The sequence below is a fragment of the Amblyomma americanum genome, chromosome 1 (genome assembly GCF_052857255.1).
Source record: "Amblyomma americanum isolate KBUSLIRL-KWMA chromosome 1, ASM5285725v1, whole genome shotgun sequence".
Taxonomy (NCBI): domain Eukaryota; kingdom Metazoa; phylum Arthropoda; class Arachnida; order Ixodida; family Ixodidae; genus Amblyomma; species Amblyomma americanum.
In genome coordinates this window covers 281,289,106-281,313,690 of record NC_135497.1, presented here as the reverse complement: position 1 = coordinate 281,313,690, position 24,585 = coordinate 281,289,106, and the positions used below count along the sequence as shown (strand labels likewise).

The following is a 24,585-nucleotide window of genomic DNA, read 5'->3' as shown; positions in this document are numbered from 1 at the left end:
ACGTGGTCAAATTTTGTGTAAAGCTTAATAAAACGGGCAAAGAGACTCACGACATGATTAAGGAGGCCTACGGTGATGCTGCCATGGGTAGATCAGGTGTTTTTGAGTGGCACAAGCCGTTCCGAGATAGTAGGAAAAGAGTGAAAGGCGACGACCGCTCCGGACGTCCTTCGACCAGCAAGACAGAAAATGTGTCGAGAGTGAAAAATTGATTGAACAGTGATTGTAGGATGAGTATCAGAATGATCGCTGATGACTTGAGCATTCCTAAAACCTAAGTTCTTGAGATCGTGACAGAAAACTTAGCCATGAGGAAAGTGTGCATGAAGTTGGTGCCGCAAGTGTTGTCAGAGGAGCAAAAGGCTAACCGGAAAGCGATCTGTCAGGATCTTCATCATGTGAATGAGGACCCAGATTTTTTGGACAATGTAGTGACCTGTGACGAGACGTGGGTGTTTAAATACGACCCAGAGAGCAAGCGGCAGAGCTCAGAATGGCACACCCCTTCTTCCCCATGCCCCAAGAAAGCGCGAATGAGCAAATCCAAGCACAAGTCCATGCTCATTTGCTTTTTTATCGACATGGAGTCATCCAAAAAGAGTTCGTACCACCCGGACAAACAGTTCATGCAGTTTCTTACGTGGCAGTCCTCAAGACTGAAAACGCATTGTTCGTGTCCACCCACCATCGCCAACAATTGGTGGCTACACCATGACAACGCGCCGAGCCATACAGCGTTCCGCGTAGTGGAGTATCTTGCCCAACACAAGGTGGCAACGCTGCCTCAGCCTCCCTACAGCCCCGACTTGGCCCCGCCAGACTTTTTCTATTCCCGAGAATAAAATCGACGCTCAAGGGGAAGCATCAAGGATCGGTAGAGGCAGTTCAACAGGCCATGATGAGGAAGCTAAACAGCATTCCAGACCACGCGTTCCTGGAAGCGTACAAAAACTGGAAAACTCATTGGCAGCAGTGTGTAGATGCAGAAGGGTGCTACTTTGAAAAATTCTAACCGTTTGTACTATTTTCATGAATAAATTTTTTTTTTTAAATGAGTTACTACTTTCAGAATCGATCCTCTATGATTTAGTTAACTAATGTAGCTATATCAGATCCAGTAATTCAGCCACAGCTATGTAACTGTCCTCAAAAGAAGAAATAATACAGGCCTCCACAGAGGAAAAAAAAATAAAGCAGTGTACACTTTAGCACATTTTTCAAATATTGACAGTACTAGATAATCATTTTTCAGCACTAATCAAGGAATGGAATGTAATTTACACACCTCTCCTTCATTGTTGCTTGCATAGTACTCCATGTCCGGCACATCCACTAGTTTCACATTGCAGGCTCCAATGGGAGGACCCACATGACCTGCATTCCAGAAAGAAAAATAAACCAGAAATAAAAGCACTCAACTGACATGTTCTTTACTGCATAAAATAAAGAGCGCTCAATATGTTGGCAAGGTTCATGTAATTCTGCTTGTCTCACCTGCATTGTAGTCACCAGGAAATGTCAGGGTGCACGGTGCGGTGCATTCAGTCTGCCCATAGCCTTCCACGATCTAATAAAGAGAGAATGAATGTGTCTAATTGAAAAAGCATGCCATTTTCATATTAAAAAAGGGTGCAGTATAACCACTTCATTTGGAAGTAAGAAAAGGGAACGGTAATATAATCAAAAATGCTGCACACAAAATCCCTACCAGTCACAACACCGAAACACAGTAACTGTTCACACAACAAAATAAAAAAATAGTAGTAAAACAATGCAATAACCACAATGGCACATGGAATACCTCTTACTGCCGCTGGAGTGTCTTGGCACTTGAGGCTTTTGTCTTTCTCTGCTTGTTGTGTGTGTGCTAGAAGCCATCGGAGCAGGCCTATTGATGCAGGCATGTGCTATTCTAGATGCTCAGCAAATGATATTCTCCAATGGTAGCCTTTTTATCCCATTCTCTGACAATACACTTGTAAGTGTGCCCTCCTCTATGCTCGTGTAAGGCAACAGGCCGATGGTAGCATTTTATCTGCAGTGATGTTAAGAGTGGCAAGCTGGAAGTCATAAAGGAAGGCAGGGGTTCAAAAAATTACTGGGAAGAGTTCAGCGGTACAAAGCCCCTTCAATGCATGCCATGTAAAAACAAAAACCCTATTTGATATAAACGTACTACATATCATATTACCTAATGTCCAGATCTTCTACACTATCACAGAATTCACTCTTGCACATCCTATGCCGAGCTCTAACAGACTGTAAAATGCAACCTGTGCATGAAGGTACAATAGTAGTAAACAATATATGGCTTATACATGTATGACTGAAGCTGATATCAGATTGTGCAGCTGAGCTTACATACCACTCCAGCAGACCCAAAAACCTAATGACTGAAGGGAACAGTCTAGCTCAATTTTTACAGCTTTGAAGAACCAGACATGTTGTTTACCACAAAAAAGTAAAGGCCATGAGCCTGTTTTGGCGAAGGCAAAAGTTCAAACATACGGTACTCCAATCTCATGTACTGTGCACTTCTTAGTTTAGACAAAAACTGTACTTGCAAGATGATGTGTGCATTAAAATTCACAAAACTACATGCACATGAAACTTCAAGGTGACCAATGTGAAAACCTAAACTTTTTCTTTAAAACAGCATTCAAAAAGCTCAGCTGGCAATTTCCGAAAGTAACAAATAGAATATGTGGTGCAACCTGTAACTGCGATTCACCAGCTAGCTATTCTGATGCAAGCCAGATCAGACCTAATTATGCCCACTGCAAGTTATCATCACAAAATGTTAGCACAGATGCAACAAGCAAAAGCGTGCTTTAGATGCACTCACCACACAGCCCAGGGCACATCTGACAAAAGTGATCACACTAGGTGCAAGTGGTGCAGAGCCAACCACCATGAGCCGAAGGCGACCTCCCATGCTTTCGTGGACAGACTTGAAGACCAGCCTATCCCACAGGCCGTTTCGCCGCACAATGAAGCTGTTTTGGTGAAAACAAAAAGGAATGCTTCAAAAAAAGCACAGCAATATTTCAGCTCATACTGCACTGAAGACTGCACGTGAGTCTGACAATGTGCAAAACTGGTGTCAAAACTGACATGGTGCTATAGGCACAGAGATGAAGTGGTTGCTTAAAGGGACACTGAGGAGAACGCTATCTTTTTTTTTTTTGTTAGCAATATCTGATAGTTCGGCAGTTCATGGCTTTGTTGCCGCTTGTCCGGGCGCGAAAGATGCATTTATTTCAAAGAAATTTGGATTCGAAGTTGAGAAAGTTTTTCACGCCGCTCTGATTCAAACTCGAGAACTCTTATGACGACACGGAGAACTCTTATGAGGTCACAGAACGGAGTGACGTGATACGTGACGTAAACGCAGACTCCGTGATTTCCGACGGCTAGCGGTGCGGTGCGCAACCTTCCTTTGCCAGCCTCAGAGATTCGTGACTTCCATGAAGTAAGGAAAATTCCTCCAAGGTGGCGCCTCTTGTCCTAGGAAGTCATCACGCTTGTACTTGCGAGATTGGCCTGTGGCGGCGACACCTGTATTTTGGTTCTTGCTATTTTCTACATTACAAGAGCTTTGTTTTCAGTAAGAGTGGCGTTTTTGTGATCAGGAGCTGCTTTTCTATCGATACAAGCCAACTTTAATTTCTCCTCAGTGTCCCTTTAAAGGCATTATCACACAAAGTATATGATAGCGAACAATTATGGGTAAAATGATGCATTCATGGGTGTCAAATGACTGAGGTGAGCATAGCTGGAAAGGGGTGATGAGAATGTAATGCCTCTCGGCATAGCGTTCCTGTCACCAACATTGGCATCGGCAGTGTACAACATTTAGGGGGCACAGCCAGTATAAAAGTAAATGACGTGTGCATATGCGATACATATAGTTTCTGTTGCCAATTTTTTGGCAGCAGTAGCTGCTTGATTTGATTTTATAGGGTTTAACGTCCCAAAGCCACTTGGGCTATGAGGGACGCCATAGAGGAGGGTGGGAGACTCCAGATAATTTAGACAACCTGGGGTTCTTTAACGTGCATTGACATCGCCCAATACATGACCTCTAGCATTTCGCCTCCATCAAAATGCAACCGCCCTGGCCAGCAGCCGAGCACCATAACCACCAATCCACCAATGTGATGCGGCAGGCAAAAGGAAGTGACAAATGTAACAGTTCAGCAGTACGTAGCTACACAATACATAACACTTACTTTTGGAGCTCAGCCTCCTTGCTTTTAAGGGCCAGGTTCAGCAGCGTGCGTTTGAAGAAGCTGCCACAGCTGGCAGAGATCACCTTTAGAAACAAGATTTCAGCTGTATTAGCCAGGCTCTCCATAAACTAGCTGTAAACGACTCGAGAGTGCTACTATGACTACAAACATGCAGCAAGATGGAAGACATAAATACACAACGGTGAAGCGAAGCCCAGGCAAACACTAACCTGAGACCATAACGTAAGCCGCAGAAAGCCAACAACACACCTTGTCGTGAATTCTGTTCAGCAGACGTGGTACTGTAGGACTAATTGTCGGGCGCAGGGCTTTCATGTCTTCACCGAGCTCCTTGATATCACCACTGAAGAAGCCAACCTTGCCACCAATCATGTAGATTGCCATCTGGGCAGATAGTGCAAGCCATGTTGGATGAGTATGAACTCAATTGGGATGCAACCTGAGCGCACCTCACAAGGCTCTTGCTACGTGCTTTTTTTCAAAGAAAAGCTCACAGAAATAAGACGAAAGCACCTTAAAAATGGCATGCCCTAGTTCATAGCACAACATGCTATAAAAAGTTATAGCTTAGGACTACGGTCAACGACCAAAAATTCGGACGGCTAATTTTTTGGCGGACATGCTTGATTATTCGGAGTTTTTTCGCAGCACCACGACATGGCCCATAGAGCCAATGTATAAGAGCGCCGGAAATTTTGGATGCACTGCAACTGACCACTCAATTTTTCGGACCTCGTTCGCACTCGCCGCCAATACCCAAGCCACCATATAATGTGTACAGTGGAACCTCATTAATTCAAACTGCAGAAGCGATCGAAAACTTGATCACACAAAACAGAATTCAAGCTTAAAGGGAGCCACTTAACTTGAGATGCTGAAATTCTGCACTAGTCGCACATTGCACCCGCGTGGTTTCAGATTCGTACTGTTCCTGAATGTCTTTCGCTGCACGAACTTGAACTGTAGTACGAGTTCACGGAACTCGTCTGTGCTGAGTCTTTCGTCCTGAATACGGAAAGAGGTAGCAGCGAAGCGCATGGGAAGTGTACGGCCTCACGGAGACGGCAAACTCGGGAGGAAACGGTGGTGCATTTCAGAGCAAGGTCAGCGTACCCGCGGCAAAATGCACCACAACCCGACTCTTCTATTGTAAAACCATAAACAACTGGCGTTTCGATGACAGGCAAGACGCCTCATTATACGCAAGCTACCGCAGAGTGCATATCACCGGATATGATACCGATTTTGTCTCTAGTCTCTAGGCCTAATGGCGAACGCCGACGGAGCGCTTGCTTCAGCCGTTTCTCGGTTTTTACTGTTTCACCATCTTCGCGTTCTCGTTTTGGGCCTATTGCACCACGGGCACAGCGCAGTTTCTGCAGTGGCGTGTTCGCTTTCCCGTTTAGGCTTTGTCCCAACCAGTGCGTTCATCGGCGTCATGCCGAGGGCAGCACAGCCAGGCCGAGCTCATGAAAGCGGTCGCCGCCCGGTCGTCAGTGCACATGTCACGCAGCGAAATATAGCCATGAGGAGCCTTAGAATGTGTGCAATACAACTTGCTGCTACCTCCGGCATATTGGTAATAAGTTCATGATTTTTTCGGTAAAATTTAATTTTCCGAACTGCCCGATTTTTCGGTCATTTTCGCTGTCCCTAGAGAGTCCGAAAAATCAGTCGTCGACTGTATGTCCCATCCCAATTCAACAGGTGAATAAATGTTAATTTCCTGAGATCACAGAGTAGACTTTTTCCTGAAATTTAAAATAGACTACCTCAACCACTGAGTGTGCTTAAAACAAATTCAAGCAAAATTTACTTGCACAACCTTTCTATGCAAGATATCCACCAAGTAAACATTAAGCTAGTGATGTGCTGTTAATACAATAATCGTCAAACATACACACTAGCAATTTTCACACAGTAACTGTGCAAAGTTGGGAGCCTTCAGCAACAAAAATAAATAAACTTAAGATGTTTTCTCTTCACAGGTCCCATATCTATGTATGCACATTTAAAATTTTTTGTAACTTACATATAGGTCAAAAATCAAATATGACTACTTTTTGGCAGATAAAAACTGATTCATATGAGCATCTTGCGGAGCCATCTTAGTTTCCAAATGAACAGATTTGGCAATTCTCTCCACTAAGTGTTTCCAACTTGACAGAAATTTGTTTTTGAAATGATGCAGAAAGCAAAAGAATATATGTAAACTGCACATTGAAAAAGGCAGGTGCACATGTCTCGGACCAATAAGGAGGCCACTCGTGACGTAAGTGCTTTTTACGCTACAGTCTAAGCTCTCACAGGCTCACTGCTGTTCTCTAAACTAAGCTTCCGAGTTCCGTCTGCCTCATGCTTAAATAAGCACAAGTTGAGATAAAAGTGAGAGAACGGTAGTTCGAACTGCAAAACCTAAACACCATACCTTTAGTTCCACTGCTCTGCCTGTGTGTTTAGGAAAGATTCTAAAAGGAAAATGTTGCTCTTGAGGCTCCTTAAAGATGCCACAGCACTTATCGCTGCTGACAAAAGGGTGCTTAAAGGGGCCCCGAAACACAATTTCAGTGCATTGTTTTGCCTCTTGGTTGCATAGAATGAGTTGTAGTGATGCTATTAGCATCGGTCGTACCGCATATACTCCAATTTTTAATATTTTAATTTGCTTGCAAAAACAAATTCATGGCGCTGACGATGTCACCATACAGTGGCGGTTTTTAGCAGCAGATATGACATCACTTAGTGGGAGCTTGATGATTGGACAAAGAGTAAATATACTTCAAATTGGGTTAATAACTAAAGATACGTTTTGTCAAGTTTTTGTGTATTATATTACATCAACAAAACCAACTTGTTTGCCTTAGATAAAAGCGCTGTAAAGCAAGTAGAACAAAAATACACCGCCAGAGGTTCTGGCTATTTTTTGCATCGAAGGACTTTGCACTTCTCTGAAAACATCCTACGACCTAGCACACAACACTTATGGCTACTCCCTATGTATCTGAGAACGGCTTTGCGGAATCGATCTGATCGAGCCATTGCACAACGTTTGTTTCGGTCCCAAGGAAGGCAGCAAATAAAAAAGCCATTCGTTTCACATTTGGCAGTGTGCATGGTCAACTTGTGGAGGATCGCCGGGCGGTGGCGCCAGACGGTGCCACGTTTCCGTCAACAGTGCGCGCTCCTTGCTCGCTGTGACCAACCAGCAGGCTAGGAGCAGTGGGCAATGGTAGGCAGTAAGCAGTAGCGGTACGCGCTATGCTAAATGTGTATGGTATCTTGTGCAGGCCATCACACCGTCGCAGTATCTCGCGCTCGAGTTCAGAATCTAGTTCGGATCCATAAGTCAGGGAAAGTCACTTAGTGTTCCCTTCCGCACCATCGCCGTGACGACGAAGCATCGCTGGGTCAGCTGGGCGTTCACATGGTTGTAACCGCGCAAATGGCGCTGCCAGCCTTGGCAATAACGAGTTACAGAGAACAGACAACCATGGAGTACAAACTTCTGCCACGGGCTCAGATAGGCTGTTTTGATTGGTTGCACTAAGTGTCGTTATTGGGAGAGTGAAATGGGAATGGAAAGCTACGCGAAAATCGAGTTGAGGGTAGCATTTTGTTTGCTTGTATTTTGAAATTTCTTCATTGAATATCTCCCGTTCCTATGCATCGATTCATGCCATTCTTTTTGATTCAGCATCTGTGTGACATAAACAATCCACCTGAAGTGTAACCGGCATCCGTTCAAGCAGTGTTTCGCAGCCCCTTCAAGGTGCGCTTATTATGAAGTGACTGCAAACTGAGGCCTATAAGCATAGCTTTCCACATCAGTACCAATGCTCAGTGATAACAACAAAAGATAAAGTTAAGAAATCTTAAGAAGGCACTTCTGAGATGAATACTGAAACCTTCTGTACTGCATCTTCTAATATGGTTTCAAGTAGTAAAACAGCTGGGTTCTCCACCTCGTTTGGGCCATTTCAATTTCATCTTTACACACAACTTGACAGTCATCAGAAAGCCTTTGCAATGGTAGTGAACTCCAGATGGTAGCAGAACAACTTGCTGAATTTATTTCAAAGTACACATTAAAGACCCCAGGTATGGGATCACCAAAACAAAGTTCACCTATTAAACTGTTAACCCTATAATGATTAATTTAGTGAGCTGAACTCTTAGGCTGGTCTTACCAGTAAGTATACTTAGCATGTAAATATTGTTCTTTTCAGCTCTACAGAAAAAAGCAGCAGCTGTTAGATAAGGAAATATTTTTTAAAAAGAGAAACCTACAAAACGCAGTTCAGTCAAAAGACACACAATAATAATCCAGGAATGCTGTACCAATGGCATTCACACCTGTAATAACTCAACCATTAACACTGAACTGTAAGTGCTTACCTCACAACACCTTTCCAGCATATGGGCCAGAGGAAGAAATGACAGCATCACATCATCCCCTGTTGGAGCGACATCACCCTGCAAAATAACAGCATAAAATAAAAGTCATTAAAGCCACATATATTCATTTACAACATACTCCTGGTAAAGATGTGGATTAAACCAACACTGAGCCTTTAAATCACTAAAGTAGCGATCGCCATAATGCACACTACCTCCACATCCCTTCGAGTGTACTCATTCTCAGGCCCATCTGCTCCAAATGGTGAGAGACAGTGCATTTTCATGAGTGCATTTTTCAGTGCATTTTCACTTCCAAAGCCCACATATTAAAAATTAAAGTTAGCAGATTAGACTAATTTCAAAATGTCTGAACACAATAAAACTGAGCACACATCCTCAGACTGTTGCAATAAAGCAATAGCGAAATTCAAAATCATTTCAGTACCTGCTTTTGCAGCAGTTTGTGATTTAACTTTCAGGCTGCTTTGCCAAGAAGATCCAAGTTTTGCAGTAAGTGAGCTCAAAGCATTTACAGGATTTGATATTCTTTTATGACCAGAAACAAATCTATACTAACATTTGCACTCCGTACTGTATTTGTAAGGGCCCTAATTTACTGCGGCCGAAAATTTTGAATTCCACAAAATGAGAACGAAGTCTGCAGTATTCCATGGGAAGCCTTCCACATGTATAAAATGCGGTCTTCCGCGCAGCAACGGCCATGTGCTTTAGCCTTGATGGCCCAAGGTCGCTGAGAAATTGGTTTTTCCTCGTAGCTCAAGTCTAGTGGGTGAGCTCAAACAGTGAAAAAACAAAAACAAAACCTTTGAAGTTTCGTTCCAAATAACGAGAGGTACTAGGAAGCCGATGACTCAAGAAAAAAAACTAATGACATTTGTTCAATTATGGTAGTAGAGTAGAACCATGTTACGCTTCCAGGCACCGCAAAAAAAAAGCACCAGCCGGGTAACGTAGTAGCCTAGAGCAGGTATGAAAAAATGTACATCATTGTACGTCGTCTTTTTTTTTTTACACCACAGCATGCTTCTCTGCACACCCAGACTTGTCACCCCCCTCTCTCCTGGGGCAGAGTATCACACCAAACAATTCAAACAGAGTGGTTAGCAGAGATGAAATACAGAAGAGAAGATATAGAAGGGCAAAAGGAATAGTAAAGAGCACGAAGAAGAGATAGAAAGGGAAGTCAGGAAGAGAACTCGATAATCAGCATCAATTCCCGGCAAACCTGCAGTGGTGAAAAGGCCAATGCGAACAGAGAACACCAGCAATAACACCAGGCGTGCACATAGCCCTAGCATCTGCCCCCTGCGACGGTCTCTCTATGCCTGAGCAGCTGTTGGTGGAAAGGAGGCAGCAGCAAGTAAGAGGGCATGCAAAGTGGAAGTTTGGACATGCACGCATGCTTCTGTGCAGTTTTCGGACGCCATTTTAATGCTACACGATCCTCGTCAATTGAAACCTAGAAATTGCGGTTTAAAGCTACAGGAGACAAGGAAAGTGCGGATGACAGAAACATGCTCCAGAGCCAACCCGCGCAACTGTATCTCGTACAGCGCTGCCCGCTTTCGACCGCACTTTCGGGCATTCATGATAGTGCCACAGCGGCAATGGAACTGCACCAACATAACAGCCACAACAAGACTCACGCCGCCCGCAAGCGTGCTCGGCGTCGCTGCGGGTGCAAAACACCGGAAGCCGCAGAACACGGTGGCGGCCAAGTAGAAATGGAGTCCAGAGTCCCATTTTGGCCGGTATGCTGCCGGCGTTCCGCATGCGCTAAACGTAGCCTATCAAAATGCCAGCATGGGGTAAAGCACTATAGCGAAATGACAGTAAAGCACTATTGCGAAATGACATTCGCAATCCAGAATGCGGGAATGCTGGCACAGCTGCGACGTGACAGACTAATTTGTATTGTGTTGAACCCTGCACGGGACTGGCTCACGAAAATGTAGCAGCCAGGAAAACACAGCACCCAGGAACATAACAGCCGGGCTTTACTGCATTGCTTTCAACAGGCGCCAGTAAAAGGGAGCGGGTGCGCTGCCCATAAAAGGGAGCGGGCGCGTTGCTGGGAGAACTACACTGCTTGACGTAATAGCTTGCTTAAGCGGATGGGGGAGAAAGCATGTCAAGGCACCAGCAGGAGTTTATTCTAAGTTTGAAGAGAATTCAGACGATTAAATTAATCAGATTCCCATCATTTTATCATTACAACTGTCGTCCACAAACGCTACACCATAAAAAAAAAAAGGTGTTTTGTTGCTAATAGACAATTCAATGAAAAATGCTGAAATCCACGATTTTTCCTAGAATTGCGGGAACCTAAGGGCTGTACGTGTGTGACACGCCTTAACATGTACTGAAATCGAAACGTGACCTTGGGCTCAGCAGCCAAACACCCGTGGGCAACCATGGCAGGTGTGTCCAGGAGGATTGGTTTTATGGTTTGATTGGGTTTAACGTCCCAAAGCGATTCAGGCTATGAGGGATGCCATATTGAAGGGCTCCAAAAATTTCGACCACCTGGTGTTCCGACATCGCACAATACACAGGCCTCTAGAATTTTGCCTCCATCAAAATTCGGCCTCCGCGGCCGGGATCAAACCCGTGCCTTTTGGGTCAGCAGCCGAGTGCCATAACCACTGAGCCACCGCGGTGGCTCTGTGTCCACAAGGAAGCAGTGGTTAAATTTTCCCATGCAAGTGTTACATCACAAGAATGACAATAAGACACACAGTAAATTGTTTTTGTCTGCAGCAAAGCCTTGCCTTAAACAGGAGCATGCCCTCTCCATATCTGGATATGGAAATGAGGAAAAACCATGTTCAGTGCCAATGGTTTACCCACCCTGCTATAAACTTCCATGCACTGGTGAGCTACTCCAGAAAACCATACTCCGTGCTGTAGTACAATATGAAATTAACAGTATGATGGGTACCACTGCATCAAACGCTGAAAAGTTGAATTAGTATGTAACCTTTCAAATTGTACCACAAAGCATGCACCCTTTAGAGCCAATTTATAAGTGCTAAGTATTTATGAGTCAAGTAATTTTGCACACAGCTTTGATGTGTGAAGCTGCTAGTACCACTGAGTGCAGCAATGAGAACATTTTCACAATACACAACCAAGGTCTGACAGAGGCACTCATTGAGCTAAATTAAAATGGTTTGGACAACACAACAACCAAAGGACCCACCAGTTGACGCATGACAGCAGACAGGTCCGAGATGATGTTGAGGTGAGTCAGCATGACCCCCTTGGGGTTGCCCGTAGTGCCACTTGTGTAGCACACTGTGGCCAGGTCAGTTGTGTGTGGAGGCTAATACAAGAGAACAAGCAAGAAGATGAAAGAAAGAGCTCATCAGATCAACCAGAAACAGTGTGCATGAAACTTCTAAACTCAGAGCATCCCCAGCCTACAAAGGTCACAAGACAGTCAGCCCATTAGAGCATTCAATTATTTAGACTGAGCATGGAAGTCCAGCTCTACAAGAAGCGAAGTATGGGACTGACAGGCTGCAACCACCCATGGTACCAGACTTAGGAGACCACCCTCCTAACTTGAAAGAACCATTAATAAGTTCCCCTCTTTCTCAAAAGGTTCAAAAGGCCAATATGCGACAACGTGCTCAACAGTAGGTCCATCGACTCTGGCACTTGCATACATGCACATTACACGGAAACATTTGTTATGCATCTAAACTTCAATCAATGCAAGGGTGAGGACAGCAGACAAAAAAAAAAGGAAGATATAGTTCTTGGTTTGAGTCGTACAGCTTTGCAAACTTCAAGGGACCAGAAGTTTTTGTTTAGAGTGCCGTAATGTGATCCATGACTAAATGCAAATTACTTTATGGATATCTATGGATATTAAGAGTATTTTGTAAAGTTTCCTCGGTGGAAATGTAGCTATAAGCATTCACGCAACATCAAATATGGGTGAAAGGCACCGATGCATTTACTCAACCAGCAATCTCCAACTGGTTCTGTGGTTAAAAAGAGTTATCAATAATGCATTGGTTTCCCAATACAGCAAAGTTGCACTAATTGGGGCCTCAAGGGACTGGAAAAAATGCCTGATTATCCAAAGGCCAAACGGCCCCTCAAGACACTACTAAAGATCACCTCATATCGTAATAAATTTAACTGGTGAGAAAATAGGCAATGGTCGAGTGCTTCCGAGTGAAAACGGTGTGGAAACGTAAATTTCTCGCAGTTTAGCCAGTGCTTTATTTTGTGCACACACAGCCTGGAGTGTTGAAGCAGAACGGCTCCAAAATGGTATGAATTAAGAAAAGCACTGAAAATATGACCAGCCACACAAAATTTTTAAATTTGTTTTTGCTTGAATTCGCCGAAAGCGCGAAATATTAGAGTTTGAATTATCACAAATCTACTGTATATGCCACTGGTGCAAAAGGGCGCTGGCTCAGAAGATGCGAGCACTGAAAAAATGCCAGGTCAGATGATTTCTGGCAACTACGGCTCCAGCATTTTATCCCCTGCTGCAATGCAGGACCTGTAAACCATCTACACATTAAATAGAATGCACAATATGCTGACACATGCAGGCTTCCTGCTAGTCTGGCATGTGAGGGAAGTAACTGATCTAGAAAGCAGCCCAAGATGCCGCAAGCAGCGGAAGGCGGTACTGGCCAGCTCGGGCCCCTCAGACCAGCTTCAGCTGGTGAAGAGGGCCTGACAGGCCACAACCATCCTTCGACTCCCTGACTTGGGAGAACCACCCTTCCAAATTGAAAGAACCGATAGTTTCTCTCCCTCTACTGCCAGTAAGCAAATAAGGCCTCAATGATTTAATTATGATAATCAGTACAGTCCCAAAGATTTCCATCAAATTCAGGGCCACACATTTATTATAACACTGTCCACCAATATCCTGCAATTAAGAAATGTTCTTTAGCAAGCTTACAAAAATTTACAGTAAAGAAACTGTGCATTTAAATACTGCATTTAGTGGCCCTGAAACAGATGGCAATGTCAAGACTATATTGTGTCTTACCAAGGGGTGGCGGAAGTTTTTCTCTCCAAGTTCCTGTAAAACAAAATAGGACAAAGCGACACTGATCTCAGCACAAGTATACAATGCACTATACATATATGACCTCTTGTTTTGCAAAACAAATTTTCCACAATTTCTGCACCCTTGAACATGTTTTGTAAAAATCATTTTTCCCGCTATTTTTTATTACTTCAGGACACACCCCATCTGTACCCAAAAAAGATCTTTACCCCCCCCCCCCCCCCCCCCCCCGACCCCAACAAAAAAATAGTACCATGCTTCTGAGGTACCATATCTAAACCAGTGGTTTCACCACAGGATCACCTAAGGTCATGTTACACCACTTTCACATAATTTAATTCTTAGTTAGCCCTTGCTGTTCCAGGAATGGCTTCACTTCTAAATGAAGTAGGATATCAGCCATAAAAACTAAGCTCCCAAAGCACATGTTAGTATCACTGTGACAAGCGCTACCCTTCACTAGCCTGCACTGAGCATAAGTACCGTAAAAACCGGAATATAGGTCAAACTTTTTTTCAAAAAACCATGGCGAAAAGTCGACCCCTGTCTTGTATACCAGTCATCGTCGGACAAACTACGGAAGTCTTGCAACAATGGGCGGCTGAAGTCAACAGCTTCCATCACCATCGCCATCAGCAGCAGCGCGGCATGGCGGCACCGCCATTTTTGAGTTTCAGTCGTTGCAAAGCTATTTCATTAAAAGGCTGCTTGTTCACATTTTGTTCCAAAATGAGCGGAAGCCAATGGCAATGCACCGTCGCCTGATTGAGTACACGGAAACTCATAGCAACCTGGCGGCAAGGCACGGCTTTGTAGTATCCGAAAAGAGAATTCAGTACTGGCAGAGGCAGAAGCTGCGTATTACAACTTGCAGCAACCAGAAGAAAACATTTCGTGGGCAGACTGCAGCCTATCCAGAATTGGAAGGAAAGGTTGCGCTGCGTGCAAGATTGCTGCCTGTGACTGCCGAACGCATCCGGGTGAATGCGGTAGAGATCGCGTGCCTCTAGACTCACGAGGGCGCAATTCAATGGCTCGCTATCCTGGGTGCAGCGATTCATGAAGAGGAAGGGCTTCGCTCTACGGCGCCATACTTCTGTGTGCCAGAAACAAAAACGTGGGTCGATGGGCGCATGATACTGTTAAAAAATTGGGCAGGTGTACATAAGCGCAACATTTAAATGAAAATAAATGCTGTCACCATTGTGCAACCTGTTGAGTCGCATTTGTTTCAAGGTAAGGGTGTCTTTCGATGCTTTTTTCATTGGAAAAGATTTTTTTTCATTTTTAGTATTCGTTAGGGGGTCGACCTATATTCCGGTCCGACCCATATTCCGGTTTTTAAGGTAGTTGTACCTTCTGAATGGCAATTACGTTATCGAATTGCACTTGTGTGCATACAAAGGCTCAGCAGGCCTACAGCACAACCAGGAGTTAAAAAAAAAAGAAAACATATGCTCATTTATAATCATCTGTATGGCACACTCCAGCTTTTACAGATTAATGTATTTCACTTCCTGCGACAAAATTGGCGCTAATGACATGCACTGAAAAAGCATCCGATTAAACCTGGACTGTGGAAAAGTTAAGAACAAAAGATTTCTGCCAGCTTCTAAACCCATAAAATAGCTTGGCGCATGACGGCCTTAGTTGCCTATGCGCCATAAAACCCAACACAACAACTTTTTATCCCTGAAATTTTGAAAAATATAACACCTGAAATCAAAGCTCTGTACATAATAAAAGCATGCATGGAGATAACCTGCAAGTAAAACATGCATGTTTAGAAAGAATGACAATAACACATGCAGCCACTTGAAATGTTTTCTAGAAAATTCTAGTACTGAATGGAACCAACATTTTTATCTGCAAAGTAGCCAAGGCAAGCTGTTTAAGGAAATGCACACTATCGAAATCCTAATAATGTCTCTCCTTCTTGCATTTGCATGAGTACTGAACTGCGGAAAAAAAAGCAGGTTTGCCATATTTAGATGCATTTCTTGAGACTGAAACATCCTATGCCAAGTGCTATCAGTCAGCAAAAGTTCAAGATTACTAAATGCTAGATGCTTCTTAATGCACATCAAAAAGTAGCATTCACCTCAAGCTCGGAGAACTTCATGAGCATGATATTTGCATTCCTGGCCTTTTCTTTGACATCCTCAGAGACATTTTTGATGACAATGATCCTTTTCAACTTCGGTGTCTCCCCTGCCTGTCTCAGCAGGCACTCCACTTTCTCTTGAGTATCACACACCACTGTCTCAATGTCAGCTGTGAACAAACACACCGACACTAAGGGAAGTGCACCCGCCACAAATCCATGACTATGGCAAGAAATGTTTCCATCAAATAAACAAAAGTTCTGCACAATCAGAGGCCTTTTCATACTGGGGCATATTTTTTTCAGACTGAATTCAAGCAAACTGTGAAGGGTACAGGAATCCACAGAACATGAAACACAACTCTGGACTAATTTGTGTTGTGCATTCCTATGCAAACTCAGAAAAAGAAAATTCCTAGACCGCATCATTTTACACAGAGTAAGGAACTGTGACATCTTCAAAGGCACTTCCTTATTTGACATCTGTGGACAGGAAAGAACAGGCAAGACAGATTACTTGCATGCAGATTAAACACACGCTAAATGTAGCCTGTCAGCAATAAAGAACACGACAGGTGCTCATAAATATAGTCCCTACTGTTTCCGATTTAAAGTGTAAGAGGCATTAAATTATGCTTGCCAGTTTTGCAAGTTCTGACCACAAATAAGCAACCTCAGCTGACTAATAGTTGCTGGTGCAGACCCCTTAGAAGCACAAACAGAAGAAAAACAAACTGCTCTTTACAGAGCACCAACTCTTACAAAATTCACAGCACAACTTAAAGCAGAAAACTCAACGTCTCACTGGAATACACAGAAATGGGATTCAGAAAGGCCTGCTGATATGAAATGCTTCATTCATAAAGTTGAAAAATCCTGCTCTGCTTAGCTGCTTTCCTCTTCTTGCTTTCTGATAATCATCAGCACTCTCATACTTTTTGTTTCGTCATGCAGGACATGTTATCTAAACCCAATGAAAACAATGGCACACCACAAGAGTTAATAAGGTTGTTCACATATGATTGGGAAAACAATGCTTTGCTCCCCGATGCTCGCAAATGCTGGGATCTGCTCTATGTCACGCTTTAATCATGTGGTCAAAAGCCATGGTAGTCTTTGACATATATGTAACACATCACCATCAAGTTTCTTTTATGTCCAGTAAATAAACAGTTTAGTACCGTGAAAGTCTTGATCTTATTGCATGGCTGCCTTCCTTCCTAATTGCTTGCCTGGTTGTCATCACATGACAGTCATCAGATGACACACAATGACAGTGTACACTACAACAATTATTAGATGTCAAAGCCAGCAATGACCACCGTTAAACTTATTTAGTTTCACAAGTCGAAGCCTCAGTCATTGGCCAAATGCATTCCAGCAGCAAACTAATGTGTCCAGGCACCAACAGGAAGATAGTAGGGCCTTAATATATTTGAAGGCAAACACTTGTTACACTTTAAACTATCATACATTCAAACCTCAACATTTTATGCTGATTTCACTGCCATTTACATGCACGTGAGCCTTCCATGCTTCTGCCGAAAAGAATGGAATGAGGATTTGCTTGAAATGGTAACAAACCTTGGTTAATAATGAATGCACAGGCAGCAGCTCCAAGTGTATCATATAAAGGAACAATGATCATTGAGAAGTAGTAGCAGGCCTGTTCTGTAACAATCCACTGCAGGTATAAAAGAAGAATGAAGAAACAGTCACAAGGAATTCATAGCAAGCACTGTCAAAGGACCACATGACTCTGCCAGGCAGCACACAGAAAACGAATTCAATGACAGTTAAAATAATAGGTCATATAACACTTACTTCAACGCAGTTCTGTGTGTAAAGGCCTATAAACGTCTGCTGCCCAGGTTTCTCCCCCAGTTTCACAAGGCCACAGGCAATGCATTTTATTCTTTCCAACACCTATGCCAGCAAATAAGAAAGCCAGAAAAAAAATCACAATCAGTTTACCCCCACCTCAGTCGGATTTTAAAACAAAAGGAGAAAGCAGAGAAAGCTTCCAAGAATGTGCTCCAGTATTCACCTGGTTGTAGTGGATCCACTTGTACTCGCCTGATCCTGGGACTCTCCACCCCATGCAAGGGCCATTATCTAGAAAGAAGTAATAGCATAAATATAACACCCAATGCGCTCACACAAGTCATGTGGGTAACGGTAGAAAAATAAAAAGATGTGGATGGAGGGGAGCACAGAATACACAGCATTACAAGCACTGCATGCTCCTTTCAGTCTGCAGTTTTCTCATTGTTACCTACAAAAATATGCAGTGTAAACTAGCCCACGCTTCAATGCCGCATCAACTTTCTGAGGCACTATCGAGGTAAGCACAAGATGCGCTGAATTAATCGGTAATCTAGGTTACACCACTTATGTCTTTCATCAGTCAAGAAATTCTGACAACAAAAAGAAGTAACAATTAATGAACATTTATAGGAGGCATTCAATGAGGTCATGCTACCAGAAGGCACAAGCGTCATCGTGGCTAGCGCGCCATGCTGGCGGTGTTTCATGCCAGCTCGCGCAGTGTCAAGTACGCCATGAGGTACCCAGCTTATATTGTTAGTGACCCGTAACATCTTTACATGTTCTTAAATGTGTCAACGTCGACTTTTTGGAATGCTTCGTGTGCGTGAAGTTTGCGGCAGTTAGGCAGCCGCCCTGTACCACAACTCTGCAGTAAAACTGGCTGGCTGCACTGCACACAAGAATGTACACAACTTGCAGCTTTTCATATCAGTTGATAACTGTCAGCTAATAATGCTGGACACATTGTGGATGAACAGCGCATGATTAGTCACCCAAATTCCAAAACTGGCTCCACAGAAACTCATATTTCCAGCGACTGCACTTTGCGAACTGCTGAAGCTTCACAGAAGGTGTTTCAGCAGAAAGCAAAGCTTCACACCTGCCTTATTTACGCGACAGAATGGTTCAGCAAATACTGGTATGTGCGCACAGCACGAACGGCAGACCCAGCAAGAATGTTCTGTCGTTTTGACTGTAGCAATGTAGCGCAGCTTCGAATGCACAAGGCCCAGAATCTAGGCCGGTTCGCAGCAACGTGATGTGCAGAGATTCTGCTAGACTCAGTAGTAACCCGTCACTTACAGCACACAGAGATGACAAGTTAAACTACAGCTAAGTGAACAGACACTTCAAAATTTTGCACCTCTCCAAAAACGGCACTTTGGGCATCGGCACCCTCAGCACGGCTCTTGCGCTCGGCCACTTGTCAAGCAATTGCACCCTCTCACAGATTTGTACGCATTAATTTCTCTGCCTGTTGGCAAACTTAAAACATGCACAACGTGGGCCTCAGTATCGGTGAATTCAATACACAGAAGCAGTCTTGTACGTCGCACACCAACGCCGGCGCCTCCGCGTTCCTACGGGTCGACATCTTCACAAAATGGAACCTTTTCAGCGTTCCCGCCCTTTTCTGTCTTGCGCATTTCACAGCTTATTCATTCAGTCACACGGTTTTATGGGTCAGACAGAAATTATCTGTGACGTGATGCAAAATACACTCACATTTCACAGATCACCAGCAAGTTAAATGCTGTGGCGGCCGCGCAGACACCAACACGGTGAATGCCGCATCTGCTGCTAGCACCACTTGTGGATGATGTCATGTGAATACCTCCTATACAGTGTAGCATACCCTGAGTAAATCTGCGGTGTTCAACTTTGTGGCGCATAAAAATAAGCTCACCTGTTGTAACACGGGGAAATGGAAGCACATACCCAAGCTCTTGTAAACATTCCTCACGCAAGCATGCACACTACATCCTTGATTTTAGCATATTTACTGATAATTAGAAGATCACATAATGGCTGCGTTGCACAATGACCGCAAAGATATAAAGGAATAAAAGTATGCCACATCAGACGGAATTCTGAAATCAAGTGCACAGCAAAATGTCAAGGTTGCTTACTGGAGACTCTGGCCCCTCTGTACATGACATCAAATAATGTCCTGCAGTCTTCATAGAGGTACTCTATGTGGTTCCCATCAGGGCATAACCTTGATGTCCTGATGCGTTCGAGCCCCTGCAAAGAAAAGAGCCCACAATGACAAAGTCTGCCTCAAAACAAAAGACCCTGCTCTATAAACTGCAATCATCTTGATAACTATAAGCATCTCAGGCAGACTTTAAAAAAATGTCATCCTGACAAAGCATCAAATATGGGCAAAGGTACCAAGAGCCAGAAATGATTTGACCTCATTCTAACCTTTCCCTTCTCAGGGTGCTGAACTGGCTTAAAATGTACTTTTCAAGTGGCAGCCCCCTTTTCCCTACTTCCACAGCCCAGCAATGTTCACACTGATGCACATCCACCACAAAGCACACTTTTTCAGCTGTTTCCATGCTGCCTCCCCCGCACTTCTTACTCCTCTCCCCCTTTTTATAGCATGCTTCGCACATGCATCACGCGGGGTCGGAATTAAAGGGAGGCCGACCGTACGAGGCTGACCTAATGCACCGCGCAAGAAACCGTTTTCGATTCGCACGCAGTAGGTATTTTAGAAAGTATGCAACCTTTCAGCACAGTGAACTCAGAAGCATGCGGGGGCACCTCTCTGCCACTCAACCGCCGCTTCCCCGCGGCCGCCAAAAAAAAAAAAAGAAAAGTTCGGAACGACGAATGTCATGAGGGAAGGTGCCAGGGCGAGCGTGGCGCACACCGCACTATGGGCCTCTTCGATTATCCACCTGCACGTCGCTGCCTGCAGGCTGCCCGCAGGTTGCCAGGCGCTCGTTTTTCTCGGGTTGCTCCGCGCACTTCCGGTAGGAAAACGCAGCTGCCGATGGCTGACGTGCGCTGACAGGTGCTCACGGATGATAGTCAGCGCGTGCACACAGCACCAGCAGCAGCACAATGACCGCGCGCTAAAGACTGTCATGTTATCGGTAGCCATGGTTACCGGCGCGGGACCGCTCGCTGCTGGGCCTGAGGCACCTGGGGGGAGCCACTGCGCTGTCGCGCTTGGCCTCGGCCTGAGCCTCCCTTTCCCGCCGGTTTCCTCCTCAGACCTCCTTGCCGATTTCTAATGGTACCATACGGAGCGCGGGACTGTGGTATCTACCGCCGCGGCCGGGATCGAGCCCGCGTCTTTCAGGTCAGCAGCCGAGCACCTTAACCACTCGGCCACCACGGCGGGTATGAAATATTGTATTCTTCTGATGCGTAGCAAGATATCTCTTTTAAAAACCAATGGGGAACGTTTTCGGCGACAGAAAAACACTGATTGCGTTTTTATGGAGGAAAAACGCTAAGGCGCCCGTGTGCTGTGCGATGTCAGTGCACGTTAAAGATCCCAGGCGGTCTAAATAATTCCGGAGCCCTCCACTACGGCACCTCTCTCTTCCTTTCTTCTTTCACTCCCTCCTTTATCCCTTCCCTTACGGCGCGGTTCAGGTGTCCAACGATATATGAGACAGATACTGCGCCATTTCCTTTCCCCCCAAAACCAATTATTATTATTATTAAAAAAAATGCAAGCCTGCCAAGGCGCAACATGCTGATATATTAATTGTTATAATGGAATCTTCCGCTAAATAGAAAAAAAAACTTCAGAGGGTACTTCAGGCTGCTTACATACTGTAACGGCGAAAGCATTAGTGTCTTCCTGAGGGTTCGATCGCGACGCAAGTTGCGCACTGAGAAATTAAAAATGATGACGCGCCTCCGTACGCTGATTCCACAAACGCTGAATCCATAAAGGCCCAAGTGAAACATTCGGACACTCGGTTCGAGTACCTAAAAGACGTACGCTATATGCAACGAGAAATCGTACGACACCCCCTGCAACAGTGTACGACGAACGGTTGAGTCACAATTTAATATGGTTTTATGGTGGCTTAACGTCCCAAAGCGTCTCAGGCTATGAGGGACGTCGTAGTGAGCGCTCCGAAGATTTCAACCACCTGGGGTTCTTTAACGTGCACTGACATCGCACAGCCCACGGGCCTCTACAATTTCGCCTCCACCGAAATTCGACCGCCGTGGCCGGGATCGAACCCGCGCCTTTCAGGTCAGCAGCCGAGGGCCATAACCACTGAGCCACCGCGGCCGGCTTCACAATTTTAATATGAAAATTTGTTTTTGAAGAAAGGAAGTGGCGCAGTAACTGTCTCAGGTCTCGGTGGGTACCTCAAAAGCGTCTGGCAAGGCATACAACTGAAAGTGCATATGTCGTTGGTTCTAATCCCTGTCACAAGTTAGCCTGCAGCTTGACTAGTACATATACATATACAAAGGGAAATCGTATGACACCACCCAGAACGCTGTACGTCAAACGGACGCTCACAATTCTGGTACGAATGTAGTCTGGAAAACTGGCGCCACATTGACGTCAGCCAGTGGGGTGTATATAAGTCGAGCGAACATGCTTGCGAGTTTAGCCATGTGCGCAGCGAATGTCCGGACCCCGTGTGGGTCCAATTGGACTTATTTTTGGAAATGTGGCGGAGAGTGAAGGATGCTTCCCTCCCGCCACCGGTTGGCCCGGTATTGCACTACCTCCGGGATCGGCCTTGTCTTTAGCGCGTCTTTACTATCCTGTCTTTCTATCCCATCTTTCAACTCTCCTACTTTCTGCACGTGGTAGCGATTGTGGCTCGTCTTGAGCCAGTGAGCAGGCCTGTGCACTTTCCTTTTCTTTCTTCCTGGCAACAATCTATCTATCTATGCTAATTTAAATTGGCGGTGCTCGGTTTGCTGTGTGCGTCCTAGGACCGCTTGATGACGCCGCCTTATTTTTATTGCCATCGCTTGGATTTTCTGTACCGCCTGCGAGAGCGCGCGCGCACACAAACACACGCCGCCGGTTTTTCTCGTATTCGGTTAGTAACGCTTTCGCCTCAAAAGCTGCGTTCATAAACTTCCCGTTGAGAAATGCGTTTGTCCACAATTCCTGGATATGTGCGATCTGCACTGCAGTTCCGATTATTATCTTAAACAAAAGAAAATTAATGGCGATTACACCAGCGGTAATTATGCGAACGATCAGCGCTAGAATGTCCACACTCAGCTTTCTAGTTGCTGCATTTGCTTTGAACGAAGCTGCCACCTATGAGCGGGTGACGACTGCGTTTTCGTTTTGGGAGGGTTGCAGCGAGTGCCTCGTTGCGCGGGAAATGCGTTGGCACGCACGTGAGCACCTTGCCGCGCTTGCGGTCAGCGTCCCCAGAGCACACGCCCTCTGCGTTCGCCCCGCTGCACGTGTATGTGCCGCTTGCTTTTCGCATATGGGCAGTGCACGATGCTGCCTGCGCCTCGGCTACACCCATGGTCCTCCCGTGCCACGTCGCCGCTGGCGGCTTTGTCGCAACTGCTGCGCAGGCGCACAGGATGTCGCGCCGTGCAGTCATCTCAGAATGAAATCGTGAGCGGTGTTTCAGACAGTGTTGCATTCCTTTTCCCCGCACTGCCGGGCTTGTTGGAAGGAATGTGGTCACCGGTGGCCTGATGTTGCCGCGAGGACAAAAATTTGCAGAAAACTGCATAAAGCGGCGGCATTCCTAGAGGTTTCTGTGCTCTCCTCTAGGACAGGCGCAAGCTGCAGCTCAAACGAGTTACAAAAAAAAAAGTTGCTTACAATTTCTTCTGAGAGTTCGTACACGATATCACTGAAGCTGGCTCTGCCAACAATACGAAGTTTATTTTGTCATTTATAATAACAACGTTCCGAAGGCAAATACACAGCACCGCAGAAGTGATTGCCATGGCGGGAGCGTCAGGCAGCCGTTCACGGGAAGAGGAGGAAGGATTGCGAGCGTCTCAAGGCGTTTGGCGCCGTCTTATTGCGACCCACCCGATGACGAAGTTAGTGCGGCGCGTAGTGCATGGTGACGCGATCGCGGACGCTTTTTAGCGACAAGTACTGTACTACCGCGCGTTCGCCCTAACGGCGAGCGCTGTAGAAGCCACCGCAAGTCACATCACATGGCCACACAATAACAGGTGAGGGAAAGTGAGAGAATACGAGGGTGCAAAAGCGAAGAGAGCGGCGCAAGTTTTCGCCTGCTGGGGCTGCGCGCTTACTTCGAACCTTTGCATACACTTCAAATGCACATGCTTGCGGCGGAACCGAGAGGTGATTTGGACCCCCCAAAAAATCCAGAGGTTCGAATTAAGCCCGTTCGAAATAACGATATTCTATTGTCTGGCTCATGCCAGTCAAGCTTTGAGCGAAGCAATCGCTACAATGGTCAATCAACTTCAGCCGGTTCTGTCCTCGCTTCTCCCCTTCCCCTCCTCCCCTTCTCCCCATCCACTGCTACTGGAGTCTGTCTCAGGTCAACCTTTCAGTCTTTCCTTCCATCTCAGCAACAAACTCTCTGCAGCTAAATTAATTCCAAGCGATCTTCATTTACCTCGCCACTATTCAATGCAGTTTAAATACGCTTCTGGGAAACTTCACCGGCCAGGGCTTTTACTTCTAAAGAAAACAAATACCACTGACATATGTTTGTAACAAATTACACACTTGAACCCAAGCCCACATTCAACCTTCATTCTTCCAGCTACCTGAAAAGATAAGCACTTGTGATAATACAAGAGCCCACGCACTCTAAATAAGAGAGCCCCCACAAGTACTCCTCCCTTATCAGAGTACTTGTGGGGAGACAAGTAGTCCAGGCTCTTACCTCCCATGTTTGCAGTAGCTACACGCAGGAAGCCATTCAACCCTTACTAAGCAAAACCAGTTCAATCTTAGCGAGCCCAAACTA

General features: G+C 45.2%; 1 protein-coding gene across 5 annotated transcripts in view; it reads right to left on the bottom strand.

Moving 5' to 3' along the window:
- The window catches only part of LOC144115194 (long-chain-fatty-acid--CoA ligase 1), a 121,526-nt gene that overhangs the window by 14,316 nt on the left and 82,625 nt on the right, over positions 1-24,585 (bottom strand). For all 5 annotated transcript variants that reach the window (XM_077649459.1, XM_077649462.1, XM_077649461.1 and 2 more), the window contains 13 exons: positions 19,783-19,897; positions 17,871-17,938; positions 17,648-17,749; positions 17,408-17,507; positions 15,821-15,993; positions 13,699-13,731; positions 11,875-11,997; positions 8,649-8,726; positions 4,503-4,637; positions 4,233-4,315; positions 2,846-2,996; positions 1,495-1,567; positions 1,286-1,374 (listed from right to left, as the gene is read on the bottom strand). In XM_077649459.1, the coding sequence (XP_077505585.1) occupies positions 1,286-1,374; positions 1,495-1,567; positions 2,846-2,996; positions 4,233-4,315; positions 4,503-4,637; positions 8,649-8,726; positions 11,875-11,997; positions 13,699-13,731; positions 15,821-15,993; positions 17,408-17,507; positions 17,648-17,749; positions 17,871-17,938; positions 19,783-19,897 (1,323 nt within the window). The remainder of the gene's footprint in view (positions 1-1,285; positions 1,375-1,494; positions 1,568-2,845; positions 2,997-4,232; positions 4,316-4,502; positions 4,638-8,648; positions 8,727-11,874; positions 11,998-13,698; positions 13,732-15,820; positions 15,994-17,407; positions 17,508-17,647; positions 17,750-17,870; positions 17,939-19,782; positions 19,898-24,585) is intronic.